Source organism: Emydura macquarii, unplaced genomic scaffold (assembly GCF_026122565.2).
Source record: "Emydura macquarii macquarii isolate MOO-44397 ecotype Brisbane River unplaced genomic scaffold, CSIRO-AGI_Emac_v2 contig_2676, whole genome shotgun sequence".
Taxonomy (NCBI): Eukaryota; Metazoa; Chordata; order Testudines; family Chelidae; genus Emydura; species Emydura macquarii.
In genome coordinates this window covers 39147526-39163056 of record NW_027132813.1, presented here as the reverse complement: position 1 = coordinate 39163056, position 15531 = coordinate 39147526, and the positions used below count along the sequence as shown (strand labels likewise).

The following is a 15531-nucleotide window of genomic DNA, read 5'->3' as shown; positions in this document are numbered from 1 at the left end:
TGCCTAATTTACATGCAAAATTACCATGACTGTGCTTAAAGCTGGATATTTATGCACAGCCCATCCCCTGCTTCTGCCATTTTAGTAATCAAGGCTCTGGCGTGTACTTTGGAGAAAAGCTAACACAGTGATTAAAACAAAAGAAATTATGTACTTTCTCATTGTATCAACTTCACATAAGGGAAAGGACACTTTCCTGCACAAAACTGCCTACTTGAGGCTTGTTTCAGGTTGGATGTACATGTGAAGAGGAACAGATAGCATTTGTTTTCAATGTTGAATTTGTAAGCAACTCTAAATATGTACTGTCTACACACTCTTTCTAGTAATGGATTCTGCTAACAGTTTTTCCATAATTCATAGTAGTTGTTAGTTGTTGTAAACTACTTTGCCTTTACCTAAAAGAAGCAACTTCGTTGCGTCCAGTTCCGTTCTCTAAAAACAGTTTTATAGTGTGCATTTCCTGGCTCTCTTTCTTCCCATATACGTATGCAGTCAGATTTGCAGTGGGACAGTGATGTATCCTGTAGGAAGTTGAAAAGTGATCTCTTGCAGTGATGTAAGTTTCCTTACAGTTGTATCTTGCCAAAACATGTCAGCTTTGTAATAAGATGTGCCAGGTAGGCATCATTTTATATTGTTTGCCTCTTTTTTATTTAAAAACTAATGTGGGAATTTGGGGACAGTTTTTAAATGAGAAACACCTTTCCTGCCCCATGAGCTTAGCACCTCAGGTTAACTGGCTATGACAACGCTATTTAATATGCCCATTGTTTTGGTTTTGTGTATTACATTTAACTGCTTTATTATATATAATTAGAATTGGAAGCATTCCGGTATTCTTCAGAAAACCAAGAACCAGCCCATATCTGAGATTTCTGACCTGATAAAATTAGCAAAAGAAAAATGCGTCCTCCAGATCATAAGATGCATAATTTGGCCAGTGCTGTGAATGCTGCGGGGAGGTCAAAATGAATTGAACCATCACCATTTTCAAAGTTGTAGTCTCTAGCCCAGATGAATAAATCTGTGTTCTGAATGAATGTATTATAGCAGAGTCACACTTTCATATATCAGCTCCTTGAAAGCTTCTCGGTTTCTCTAGTTTGGAAAAATAATTTGTATGTGCAAATGTCTGTATTAAAATCACCCTACTTAAATCTGAGATCTAGCCTCAAAACACTTTTGTGTTAGTTTTAACACCTCTTTCCGTGCAAACCAGCCTGTTGGAAAGGGTATTTCCAGCTTGTTTTTGTTTTGTTTTTCTTTTGCCACAGTTTTGGTTTTAACACGTGTGCATTCAACAACTGAAAAAGGCATGTGCTCACACTAATTTAGCTTCGCACTTTATTTATCACAAAGTGATCAAATGCTTGTTGAAAGTGGAACTTGGATCTTTAAAAACTGCAGTAGCTAAAACTTTATGAAGATGTACAAACTCTCATGCCCTGGGCTTACAGTTACACTGAAAGGTGCAAGTTCTGAGGTGGGTGGAAGCATGGTTGTTGGGCCATGGAGATAAAGCTGGAGACAGGGGCAATTTAGCTGTCTCCAGCCACTTTCAGTTCATTTTGTGCTACACAGGCACTGCAAGTGAACTTGGCAAACTGGAGAATCCAACCTCGTAACTCCGGCCAGTCTCTCTCTGCTAATTAAAATTACTCAGAGGACCAGCGGACTTATCTATACTGAAAGGCTATAGAATGGCAGTCCAAATCTCTTTGCTCGTGTTGGTTTGTTTAAATAGTTGCGGATCTGATTTTAAGCATGGGGTTTTTGGAAAGTGGCGAGGAGAAGGCTGTGTAGAAGCTTCCTTTTTAAAAAGTAGATGTGTGAGAGTGAAGCGGACATCATGTATGTGCTTTGGAGGCTTACATCATGTCTGACAGGACCCTGAGTTTGTTTAGATTTAGCCTTTTGGTTTATCTACAGTAAGATTAAAAAAAAATGTATTTTTAAAATGTGTTAGGTAACACATTTTAACACCATTGTAAATAAGACAAGTTTTGTTTTAACATGTGCTGGTTTGTCAGGGTGAACCTTAAACACCACTTGGGGTTCACCTCAACCAACTGAGACACATACAACTTGTGCTGTATACTATACTGTATTAAAACATGTTGGCCAACACATTTCTAAAATATACCTTTTATCCTAGTCTAGACAAGCCCTTTGTGCAGTGTTGCTAAAATGTATATGGGTCACAGCGGGTTAGAGTAATAAACCCTGATGCTTTGTTTTGTTGGGGCATGGGCTGGAGGGGAGGAGAGAACTTTATTTGTAAGATAATTTGCATATAGTTAAATCACTAGAATAGGTTACCCTAGGGAGGTTGTGGAAACTCCATCACTGGAGGTTTTTAAGGACAGATTAGACGAACACCAGTCAGGGATGGTCTAGCTGTACTTAATCCTGCCTCAGCGCTTCTGTTGCCTCTAGTTCCGTTCTCTAAAAACAGTTTTAGTCCTCTTGAGGTCCCTTCAGGCAATTCTGTATATAGTGTAGACCATGACTCGGTAATTGGTCAGTAATTATAGCTTTTTCATTAGTTTTGCTCCTCCTTAAATCCTGCTGAAATTACCAAGAAGGGTATGTGTTATCTGTATGCATCTTGAAATGAATATATTAGGTGAGTCAGAGTAGATGTTGGTATATTTTGGGTAGCAGTAACATGACCAAACTGCTGGCAGTAACAGGAACGCTAATAGTTCTACATGTAAGATAGAGTTTATCTGATTCTGTCCCCCAGTCAGGATTCTTTTTAATCTATGGACACCGCTCTTTACATTCATATCTAAACTGGAATACATACAACTTTTTTGTTTTGTTTTTGGCTCTTACGATACTTGAAAACTTCACTAATTAGTAAATGCTGAAGTCTTCTGTTACGTATTATATATGACTAAGGAAGTAGTTCTTTAATAAGAAGGTAGACTTGTAAGTGATGATCCATTCTGCTGATATGTTAAAACTGAAGTCATTAGTTTCCTTTCCTCTGAGGCACACATTTTAGAATTAACAGCACTAACAAAAACAGCGTAGAAGAGCAGTCAGAAATTTCTCTTTCTTGCTCATCATTCAGTTCTGCCTTCTGCTCTTGAAGGTGACACGCTGAGCAGGCCAAGCTTAGCATGTAAACATGGTTTGAAAGAGAGGCAGCCTTGGCAGCCTGACAAGGAGATGATTGACAACTTCCTGTTACCACAGTAAAAAGGATTAGGGAATTGCCTTTCAATGTATAACACAACAATGTTAGTGAAGTCTGAGGAGAATTCTGGAGGGAAGTGGAATCTGGAATTAGTGGCTGAAGCTGTGCCTGGCCACGACATCCTGGCCTCTATAATTTAAAGTGGGGGGAGGGGAATTTGCCTCCCAGTGCTAGTTTGGACCATCTGTCTGAGTGATGACAGGAAGAGGGTTGATTCAGAACCACAGGGCAAATGACTATATAACCACCACTCTTCAGGAGAGAGGCTATAATTTCCACATGCTATTTAAACATAGACAAATCTGGTTTGAATCCCATTGTAACTCGAAAAAAACATGCAGAGACTTTAGTCTACTTGGAAATGTACACATGAGCATTGTTAAATCAACCATAATTTGATTTTAGTGTCTCAAATGTTGCAGAAAGTTCTCCAAGGAGATGGAAGTCTCTTTGCAACATTTTAATAAAACTAAACAATGTGTTTTCATGAGTCAGAAACCAAACAAACAAAAAAACCTAGAGCGATTTCTTTTAGTGGCAAACTCTTCCACTCGACCCTCTTCTTCTTTTAGTGTGGTTCACTCAGGAAGTGGAAGAGGGTTTCTGTAATATTGCATGGTAATCAACTTTTTCCACAGACACGTGTTGCTAGTTGGAGGAGATGAAGAATACATTCCATCGGATATTTGAGTGTGGGGGACTGAAAATTTAACTCTGCATAGTGTAGAAATCTATTGTAAATGACTGCATCTAATAACCCTCCCTCCCTCATCTACCTGCTTCATGAGAAATGTCAAGGGCCTGCTTTCCCTGCATCTTGTAAACGTTTTATGAAAAATTAAATCTGAAGTGATTATAGTGAGCAGTTACATCATCCTTCTCTTCTTATTTCTGCAAAAAGAGAAGCTAGTAATAAATACTATTGCCTTTTTAAACAAAGCTTGACATATTTGCGAGGCATGCAGCGAGAGTATTTTAAAAGTTTGCATCAGCTGATGAGTTCTATTTTGGTGATGGATTCCAGCTAAAATAACGTGGATGGTCATAACTAAATAAATGACCCCCTTATTGACTTAAAATATCAGTTCAGTCTGCTGTGGGAAGTCTACATGTACCACTTCTCCCTCCTTTTGTAATTAAACATAGTCTAAGAAGTGTGCAGCTGAATGTATGGGGTTTTTTAAATTGTAAAGAGCAAAGGCTTTAACGTGGGGATGGACGCACAATTTTTTAGCTCAGCTAATTTTGTTTTGTTGAGGTTTTTTTAATTCCAGTTTTTCTTAGAATGACAGTTGCCAACAAATAGCCAGTTTGGTAGAATTATCTCTTGTGTTATCTGCTCCTACCAGCAGATGTACACAGAACAAACTTACTCATACTTTTTGGGTGTGTGCACACGAACTAGTGCTCTTTTCCCAAATACTTCCTCTTGCCTTAGTAATGTTTATACACATTTCTGAAAGATATGCCTGTAAGCAATATTGTTTAGTCACCTGAATAGGCCTGGGCTACCATCAGCTCTAAAAGGGGTGTCTTTGCTAAACTTGAAACAGATCTCTGTAAATGAGAACGTGCAGACTTAGCACTTGATTTTACAGACTGCCATAAACTGTCACCAGAATTCTCTTTCAGGGCCTGAAAAGATTAACTACTGAAAGTACTTGCTTGTGCACTTACTAATATAATAACGGTAATACTACAAAGCTTGTGACCATGCAGTAAGTACCCTCTCCTCACAAGAGCAGGCTCTCCGTCTTTGCACAGTGGGTTAAGTTAAACAACCACCAAAGGTTTTGAAGGGTGAAGGGGTGTGATTTTTAAGGTACACAACAATGTCCATGTTCCAGTGAAATTATCTAGTTAATCACAGCATTGAGAAATTTATTAAGGCAGGGATGAGACACAAGGATAGAGAAGGAAACGGGATGCCCAAATAACGAGAGAATCTCCAGAGTCTCATAAACAGAACTTTATTTTCTGTCTAGGTTGTCCTACCGCACTCATCACTGTAACATGTGATAGCTTTAGCCACTGCTGTCAGCATTCCTCTGAATAACATCCCATATAACTTTTTTTGACTACTCTTTTCGTTACCAATTGTATCTAGTATATGTGAAGGTACAGCATAAATGATGATTATAAATAGAATTAGAATGGTGGCTCTAACCCACAAATTTCTTATTTTAAAATTTGTTTGATATTAAAATTGCTTTTTCTATTGTGAAACTCTGTTCTGTTCTCTGTCTATTAAGAGACATGTCTGATGCCTTGTCTCATTGACAATTAGTCAAGAGTATTTAAAAAACAGAAAAAACTCAGAGCTTTTACATTATGGACATTTGACACCATGTACCATTCTAATTAAACTGATCATGTGCCTGATTCTCATTTATACTAAGCCCCCTTCTGTCATCGTGGTAATGTGAGAGTGCCTTACTCAAGCCCTATACAACATAAGAGAGAACTTGGTGGTGCCATAAGCAGACTAAGATGCAGTTTAATCAGAAGATTTTGTGCACAGAATCCATGTACACTTTGCATTAAGTTATGCTGATTTAACACAGCACAGACATGGGAGTATTTTTGGCACTATATGATATCACTCCAACAGTCAAAAAGGTAACATTAAAACTAACTTGCATTATACTTATATTTTCGTATTTGTATAAATAGTGACTAGGACACTGTCCAAATATTTAAGAAATTGTAGTCCTGTTCCTATTTTAGAAAATCCTAACCCATGCTTGCTATAACCACAGTTATCTGTGGACACTCAAATCTTCTTTGAACTCCACTGAAAGATAATCTCAAATTTGCTTCAGGTTTCCTGTATATTACTGCAGTTACGTAGTAGCATTCAACAAGGACTTGAACTATAATTTTTTTTTAAATGAACAGCCCCTTTCTTAACTCTGTGCTTAGGCAGCATCATTTTCAGAGTTATACAATAACCACTTATCTTACAAGTTCTTGGCAAAAATGTTTTCTTTGGCTAGTTTTATTTTTGGTCCATTAAAATTAGCTTATTCTCACAAGAAATCAGTTTGCAATTTTAAATATGTCTTTCTTTGTAATTTCTCACCTTCTCAAGGGATTCTCAATCTGGCCTTTTTACAAGCACAAAAGTACAATGTTAGATGTGACTTAAAAGTTTGATCCTGAAAAACATTCCTTAGTGTGCTGGGATTATTTTTGTAAAATTATGAGGGAGGAACTGGTATGTTACGGTACAAGAAGCAAGTACTTTCTTCTCCACTCACTTCTACCAAAATCAATAGTGCAAAGGCACCTGTTGTCTTTTCCTGAAACATCATCCTAAATTGGGGACTTGCTCGTATAAGATCTTAACTGAAGGAATCTTGGGAGAATGACATCTCGTGATTTCACTGGAAAGACGGTTGCACCCATAGTGTGCCATTGAAATACTGTACAAACTACACACATTAAAATACTGTAAACCAGAGGGATAGTCTGCAGAGAAAATCCAGACACAGATTTACCCCCGTAGTTGGCTGATCATTTATTTTGTGTGTCCAGGTATTGTAGTTTTTCTTTCATGGTGTTGCCATTTCAGTTTTTTCCCCAGTGATCCAACTGGATAAAGAAAGTCCTATGAGAAGAAATAGCTTGTGCTACTACCGTCTAATTAGTGCATCTGACTATAGTAAATACACAAAGAGGTAGATTGCTTATGGGAGATCCTCGCAGATGTGTAGGCAGTTGAAGGAAGCTGTCAATCCAGAGAGAAATTGGCATCTCCTGACCTGTTAGACAAAGACTCTTTGTCCCCTCCTGATCAGCCCTACTGCTCAAACAGCCTCTCCTTCAGAGAGCTGGTACATTGTCCTACTAATCATCAGCTATTGCTCTTGTTTGGGAATGAAGACCTGTTGGTTCTGCAGCCTCTTCACAGGCCTCAAAATTACTCCCCCCAGAATATGTTAGCCCTGCAGTCTTCCTTATTCCCTCTGCTGTGCACACATCTTTTTTTGTGTTATCCTGCCATGATAGTATTTTTCTGATTTAAGGCACCTGCATCAATACAACTTAAAGAACATGCAATAGTATAACGCCTTTCACCAAAGAATGGGCACAGGGAAGAAGGCTCACTTTTCTTAGCCCCCTCTTTGTCTTTCTGTCAGAGAGAAAGAGAGAGAGACACACACAAAATGGAGCCTTGGAGTGTGGCCCCTCCCCTAACCACCGCTGCTGCTGATGAGAGAAGTCCCCCCTCTCCTATGCCCCCCTTCACCCTCATCCCTGTGGATACTTGAAGATATCTTGAGGAGAAGAATAACTTGTTTATGAAAAGAAATGATTCATTTTGGTCATCCTTCCCAACTTGAAAAAGGAGGCTGGGGGAAAGATGTTGGAGTGTCTCAGTGCATCTTCCTGCTGTCTGAGCATTTTGGTGGCTGGTGGGGATCTGGGGCACTTCAGTGACAAGAATGAGATGGGTGGAGAGAAGGGGATGTGAGAGGGTGGTCCTGGTGTCGTCCTTACTGGGTTCTCATGCCTGTAAACTCAAAAGTATTGCATGCCTCAGGGTTTGAGGTGTTCTGGGCCTTGGATACAAGGTTATATACCAGTAAGTTGGCTTTCCTTTAGCATACCTGCATTTGGAAGTGAAAAAGAGAGCAGCTGAATGGTAGCGGGAAGGAGATTTCTTCCTAAGGAAAGAAGAGATCTTCCACCATATAAAGGCTTCTGTCTCTACCCACATTCCCAACCAAATATGGGTGATTCAGTGGCTAGGATTGCATATCACAGGGAAGTGAGCAGAGCAATGTGAAGCAACACAAAGAATTGGTCAGCTCTTGATGTTTTATGCTTAAAAAAAGACCAAGGTAATAGAATATAGATTTAGATTATGTTTAGGCTATTATTCTTGTATCTCCTGGCTGACTTTAAAAGCATGATGATTTTTTTCTGTGGAATCATAAAATCTAAAAAGGCTTATTGCATCATTCAGCACAGAATCATTCTTGACAGTGAACTTTTTAGTGTCTTATTCAGTTTGCTTTTAAAAATCCCAAATGATAAGGCTTCCATTATTTCCCTCGAGCAACTGATTTCTGACACTACCTCATATTATATTGCTTCATATTTTCAGCATGAATTTTTCAATTTCCTTATATATTCATCCGGTATATTGCATAACAAATGGCGAAACTATTCTGAAAAGTCAGCAGAGACAAGGTGACCAGTCCAGTTTAGAGTCTGTAGGGGAGTAGTCTTTTCACATCTTGTTCATGATGAGCACTTATCTCAGGATATTACTCAGACACCTGATTAGCCATTCTTGAGCAACAAACACATTTAGTGAAAAATGGACTGTAGTAAATGATTAACACAGTACTCTTCACTAATGACATATATTGACTAGGCTTTTAAAATTGTAAATGACTGAGTCATTTTAAAAAGGAATGTCTCAAATTCTGAGAAGGAAATGTAAGTGAAGCATTTTTTTAAAAATAAAGTTACTGCAGTGTTATAATAGAGATCTTTTCACGCAGAAACTGGATGATTTGTATTTTCTTCCCTAGCAACCATATCTGATACATTATACACACTCACGTTTTCACTTACCCCAATATTTAATTTCATGGTGCTTGGTGACTTTAGTGTCCATGTGGATAATAAGCCTGAAACAGCCTTGGATTTCTTGGTCACTATGAGTACCACGGAACTGTGCCATGGGGTTGGCATTTCAACTTCTTCAGCAGTGTTTGAGATGAGTGGAGGTGGGAGAGTACTGAAACTTACACCCATGTTGTGGACAGAGTGTTGCCTCCTTCATATTCAGGTTCGAAGGTCTATCTTCATGAACTAATGGAACTGGACTGGTTCTAGAGGGCTCTGAGGAAAAATATTGTTCTTTCCACAGACCTCTCTAGTGATGGTTTGGAATGGTGTAGCACACTTTTCAGCCACATTGTGAAATGGCCCCAGAGTCGCACATGTCTCTAGATTTATCCCCATGAAATGTACAGATGACCTTCAGTGAGTGAAGTGAGAGGGAAGACCGCTAGCACACCAGCAACAAAAACCCCAGCTCAGACATCAGTTGCAACATAAAGAGCTTTTAAAAATCCTATGCCATGGCATCATGGGAAGCAAAGAAATGGTGTTGGGCTGTATGTTAATTAACAACCTCATATTCTTGTTGGCCATGGATTGTTATCCTGGAGGGATTTTTCTCTGGGACTTCAAGACACCTGCATCAATACAACTCCAGGCTCATGCAACAGTATGGTGTTTCTCATTGGTATCTAGGCAATGTTTGTGATTTCTCTTGCCTTCTGTTCCTTCCACTCTCCCGATACTTATTGGCATGTGTGCTAACAGGTGCAATGAGGTATACTGGCACTTCTGACAGTTTCAGTGTGGACACAATGAAGGATTTCATGCAAGTGGGAGAGAACTTGTAAAACTTGTTAAACAAATCACTCTGGTTTATATATAATATAGGTGAAAAGTTGGAACAGTTTATGAAACAGGTTCAATGGATGGTGTGAATCAAGATGGTGGACATATTGTTTGCATATCAGATTCAGAATTTTTAATTAAGATTGCACATAAAGCTATCTGTTATCCTCAAATCTATGATGAAATAGAGATGCTGGTTAAGACCCTTTGGAATTTCTCTTGAAGGAGAAATAATCTTAATATGAAGCTGTAAGTGATGTGATAGATCTTGGTGGCAGTATGTCAGTATAGGATGAATCACCCATTTGTTGAGATATTTACTGCAACATAGTGATGCAGTATTATCAGATCCAAAAAGTGTTCAGGATTCTGGGCAAGATCTGGGCTGGAAGGATACTGGACATTACTTTTGAAAATAAGGAAAATTCATTGAATTTTGAGATTGGTGACAACTTTTTTAAAAAAAAAACTTAAAAAGAAAAGTTGATTATTTTATGTATGTAGTCTGTGACCCATTAGAATTAGGCAAATGCTTGGAGAACTCTAAAGAAGGTTCCATTTGATTTTTTTTTTTTTTTTTTTTTTTTTAAACCTGCAAGAGACCATTATTAAATCTTCCGCAGTCTGACTATCTAGTCTGTGTGCATAAATCAGTTAATCGCACTGAACATTGTCTGAATGTATCCTATGAGTTTAAATTCCTTTAAATGATGTGATTGATTAATTTTGCCATCCAGAAGGAGTTATAGCATGAACATCCTGGTTTCTCTAATGTACATTCCAACAAACAACGTCAGACAAATAGAAATTGTGTTCTCTCACCGAGCCCTGCTAGGCTATGGCATATTTTATTTTTTGTCTGAGGTAGCAACTTCTACGGCCTAGGCACAGATCCATCTGCTTTTTTATAGAATTTAGGAGCAGATGACATTTATAATGGTGTCTGCTGTTGTGTGTTGCCAATATTGCAGGTGTGTGCAGAAGCATAGTGTGGCTGCATGTATCTCAATACCATATGCAGTAATATATGGATGTATAAATTAATTATCTTTTCCTTCTCTTTTAAAATAGAATGCTACAGACAGCTCTTCTAATTCTTCTCAAAAAAGGGAACAACCTATGCGGATACTAGCCTCTCCCACATCCTGCGAACATCGCAGAATTTGCACTCATGGTCATATTCACGACCAGTATAGCTCTGACCACTACCAACTAGAACAAGTGAGGTTCTTATTAATTGCTGTTTACTTAAAGGGATACTGTGAGAAAGTTCAAGCATCAAGTTCTTAAAAAGCCTAATATTAAGAGACTTGTCATGAATTTTGTTTTTAAAAATTTTTGGTGAAAAGCAGGTTGGGTTTTTAAAAAATTTGGAATTTAAACATTCAGCTGTGCTATCTGCAACAGGCAGCTGCAGCATTGAGCTGGCACGTGGCTTCTTAACCTGGGGCTGTGTCCCTGTGGTGGTCACAAACGTGTCTGGGGAATGGAGAGGGAGGCATAGTGAGCAACACGTCTTTCCTTATGTCTAGATGGGATGCAGGTTCCAAAGCTATTTTCTGTTGTAACGTAAGGTCACAACATGTAAAAGGTTTTTACCACCATGCTCAGGGAGAAAGTGAGGTACACGATAAAGTGAAAGTGGTTTGTCTGTTTTCATAATCAAAAATTAGGAGCATGAAAAATGAAAAGAGAATTATTTGGTTAATTTTACCATTTTAATAATGTCTGATCAAAAGAAATTTTAAAAATACTAAGAAAACACTGATCAAAGGTCCCGATGCTTAGTAACACTTGATCAAAAAATGTCAAAAGCTTCTGACTGATATTGATTGAAAAATAAACTTTGCCTTTTCTCCACCAGTCAATACCAAGGACCTATCGACATGTCAGCTTTCCAGATGATGATGAGGAGATAGTGCGCATTAACCCTCGGGAAAAGATTTGGATGACAGGTTATGAGGACTACCGCCATGCCCCATCACGGGGGAAGTACATCGACACCGATGACGTGGACTCATACGTACGTTTTGCCAAAAGTGATGCCTCAAAACATGATTACAATTATCCGTATGTAGACAGCTCAGACTTTGACCCAGGCGAAGATATAAAGGGTGCTGTGATAAAGACTCAGCCTGATGGAAGAAAGTTCAAACCAAGACGGAAGGAAGATGGGGAGAGGTCGCGGTGTGTGTATTGCAGGGACATATTCAATCATGAGGAAAACAGGCGGGGTCAGTGTCAGGATGCACCAGACCGCGTCAGAAGTTGCATCCGTCGAGTCAGCTGTATGTGGTGTGCGGACAGTATGCTCTATCACTGTATGTCTGATCCGGAAGGAGACTATACAGACCCTTGTTCATGTGACACCAGTGATGAAAAGTTTTGCCTCCGGTGGATGGCCCTTATCGCCTTGTCCTTCATTGCCCCATGTATGTGCTGTTACTTACCCCTTCGGGCTTGTTACCACTGTGGGGTTATGTGCAGGTGCTGTGGTGGGAAACACAAAGCAGCTGGATGACTACACACAAGTTTAAAATGTGTTATGCTTTCCCTGCAGTTAAGGAGCACGTTGGTTTGGAGCATTCAAATCCTTTCTATTTTGATGCAGGCAGTGTGCCCAACAGAGTCCAGAAACCAATTGGATCATTTATGTTTGGTTTTTCAGGAGGCCACTCTGCATTGATTGCTCTTCAAGTGTTCTAACAAACTAACCTACAGCATAGACTTTTGTATTATTAATCTAATCAAACAGAATGTTGTGTACATGTTTATATTTTTTCAGTTAAAAGGACTCTGAAATATGAACGGTGGATGGTGTTGGATTTTAGAAATCTCTAATTTGGATCTATCTTGCCATAGCTTGCCTTGAGCAGTACCATCTACATCTAGCAAGCGTTGGCACTTTGAGAAATGTGGTGTAATGGAACGAAATCCCACCCAGAAGGTATTTTAACCTGCAGTCAATTATTGTATGTATAGAAGGTGTTCTAGTAACAAACTTGTACCACAACACAGTATTGCTGTCACTGTTTGTTTTTTAAAGCCAAAATATTCATATAAGCTGCAGTTTCTCTTTAGAGTCCATAATCATTTCTTTTGGCAAACATCTTAAATTATTTCTCTGATGTTAAAGTTCAAATATTAAGTGAATATGGGAAATGAGCCTTAATTTCAGTTAACTTTTGAGAATCTGATAGTTCTCCAAACTGCATTCATTTCAGACCAATATTTGAAAGGGAAATTTCAATTTAGGCTTTTTTCTTAAATAATTTTGCAAATAAAACTTTAGTTTTGGAATTCTACATAACAAAAAGGAACTTTTCATTACCTGGCTATGTCTTTATTTGAGAATAAAACACTAATATTTTAGCTGAATAAAAATTCTTCTTGTTGTTATGCAAAGAATTATTAATAAGCTAGCCAGTTCAACCACAAAAGTAGTAGTATAATCCATAGTGATTTTGAGAAACATTGAACAAGTGGTGAATTAGGCAGAAAAAATATTTTTCAATTACATTTTGTTCTATAGAATAAATACATGTGCATGAAAATTTTACATTCACAATGAAATCCACATGTTAGAGCAACTCTGAATATGTATTTAAAATAAAAAGCCTAAATGTAACCACCACTCCCATTTCCTGACTGAGGGCCTGACCCTACAAATGCTTATTCATGTGCCACCTTTATGCACGTGAGTAGTTCCATTGACTTCAGAAGTACTTACTCACATGTGTAAAGTTAATCATGTGAGTAAGTGTTTGCGGGATTGGGGCCTAAGTGTCTCCTACACCCTTCTCCTCCCAGCTCACCACCCAGATATAGCAAGTGGATCCAGAGCATTGTGTTATGCATACAGCAAGATGAGAATTCTTTAAATTTTTTTTAATGTCATGTCTTGTACAAGGCTTGTAATTAGCTGGGGAAAGAATATTTTTCTAATATATTACAAGGAATAGCCAAATAATTTTTATTAAAAAAAATAAAAAGATTTAGAGCAGTTAGCTATAACTAGCATAGTACAATCTGAATATTTTGAGGCAGCTAGGGATTGGCTTGTCCAAGCTGGCACTGCTGTTCCTGCCATAATTTTTTTCTGCAGTAAATTGCCAGTGGATGCATGCCCCTTCCCTCCCTCTTATTGCACATTGACATCAGTCTTAAAGGAAAGGAACTTATTTTTGCCAGATAGATTTAAGAAATGCTTGCCATTCTTTCTAGTTGGAATGTTCCAACAGTTCCTCTGAGAGTTAATCAGTTTTTTTTGTAAACCATCCATTAATTATGCAACGTGCTTATAGACTATAGAGTTTGGTAAACTCAATTTGCAGCAGTTGCTGGGTTTAGTTTCAAAAATTGAAAATAGAAAGGGATGGAGTTTTGCTCTTCGTATAACATGTCTGGGTTCGTTGAATTAAATACAAATATTTTGTGCCTGATCGCAAATGACAAATCTCTCAATGGTGTCTAGTAAACATCAAGCCAGCCTCAATAAGATGTGATGGAACAACCTTTTTTTTGCGCGTTGTTTCTTATAAACATACGTCTGTAAGGTCTTGCCTCTACAAAGCACAACACTACGAAGAGCTCTTACAGTTTTTTGTCGTCTCTATTAAGTGCCCCTATTTATTTAACTAAATCAGACATATTTCAAGCCTTTATGTATGTCCTCTTTTTAAAAAATCCCTCTTCCCTACCCCTCTTGGTTTTTGTAATACTTGTAGATCTTGCTACGCATTTTCTTTGGTTTGTGAAGCAGTGGTGTAAGGGCACAATGGTAGAAATGGAGGCGTTCTTTGTAAATATTTCTCATTGATCTCCACACTGCAGCTGAACAGTGTGTAGTGTTTTCCCAGTCAGCTTTGCAATACTGACATCAATCATTTGAGAGAAATTATCCAGATTTTATTTTTGTATCTGTGATAACAAAACATTAACCAAAAGTTTCTTTCTGTTGTAAAAAGGTTTTTTCAAGCTATTGCTCACATTAACAAATTAAAGTGCCTGAAGCCTACATCCATAATGTATCTGTATACTAAAAGTTAAAACCCTGTTGTATTGATTTTTTATAAGCCTTTTTACCTCTGTGTAAAAAATATATATACAAGTGTATGATGTACATTTTAGTTAACTTTTTTTTTATTGTTTCTAATATGTATGATCAGCGTAGCCCATGTAAATATAAATACATCTTATCAAAATGCTGCTGCTTTATATTATTTGCAAATCTGAAAGAGATGGGGGCAACATTGTCGCAAATATGGGCAACACAGAAGAGAAACCTGATCAAGGGTTTACTTGGTGGAGGGGATAAAGGAAGAAACTTAATTTTTTTAAGCCAGGTAAACGCATGATGTGAATTTCTGCAATTAGTGAGGTTTTTTTATAGCATTCAGCACTGGTGTAACTCTGCACCCAGTGAAGTCTGAGCATTTTTCCTTCATGGGCACCTGGTGCTCTATTTTAACTGGGTTATTCCTCATTTTTCAGTCATGGAGTTTCCTCTCTCTCTCTCTCTCTCTCTCTCTCTCTAGTCTAGAGTGACAATGTACTGCTAGCCGGTGGAGCTGTTCAGAGATCTGGCTGCCTCCCAGTATCTCATCTCCACTCAGAGAAGCAGGAAGTTCCCCTAGAACTCTTGTTTGTGTCTCCAGGCTTCCCACTGTGTTTAATTTTGATTTTTCTGTAGCAGGCCCAATTAACATCAAAGGAGTTTTGGATCTCCACCACGGTACAGCAACGTGGCAGGTGAGCCTTAAGCTATTTAGGGCAGAAATTCATCAGCAGGAACTAGTTTTGCAAAATCTCCAAGCCAGTTGTCTCTAGCTACTTAGTGCTGCAGGCCAAGGTGAAGCATGGCAGCCTTGGCTGACTCCAACAGCAGCTGTGTG

At 38.4% G+C, this 15531-nt stretch overlaps 1 protein-coding gene across 2 annotated transcripts in view; it reads left to right on the top strand.

The window, feature by feature from the left end:
• SPRED2 (sprouty related EVH1 domain containing 2) overlaps nt 1-14836 on the top strand; it is a 90310-nt gene extending 75474 nt beyond the window's left edge. For both annotated transcript variants that reach the window (XM_067565263.1, XM_067565264.1), the window contains exons 5-6: nt 10709-10858; nt 11502-14836. In XM_067565263.1, coding sequence (XP_067421364.1) covers nt 10709-10858; nt 11502-12158 — 807 coding nt within the window. In that variant the 3' untranslated portion in view covers nt 12159-14836. The remainder of the gene's footprint in view (nt 1-10708; nt 10859-11501) is intronic.
• Nucleotides 14837-15531: the final 695 nt, after the last annotated feature.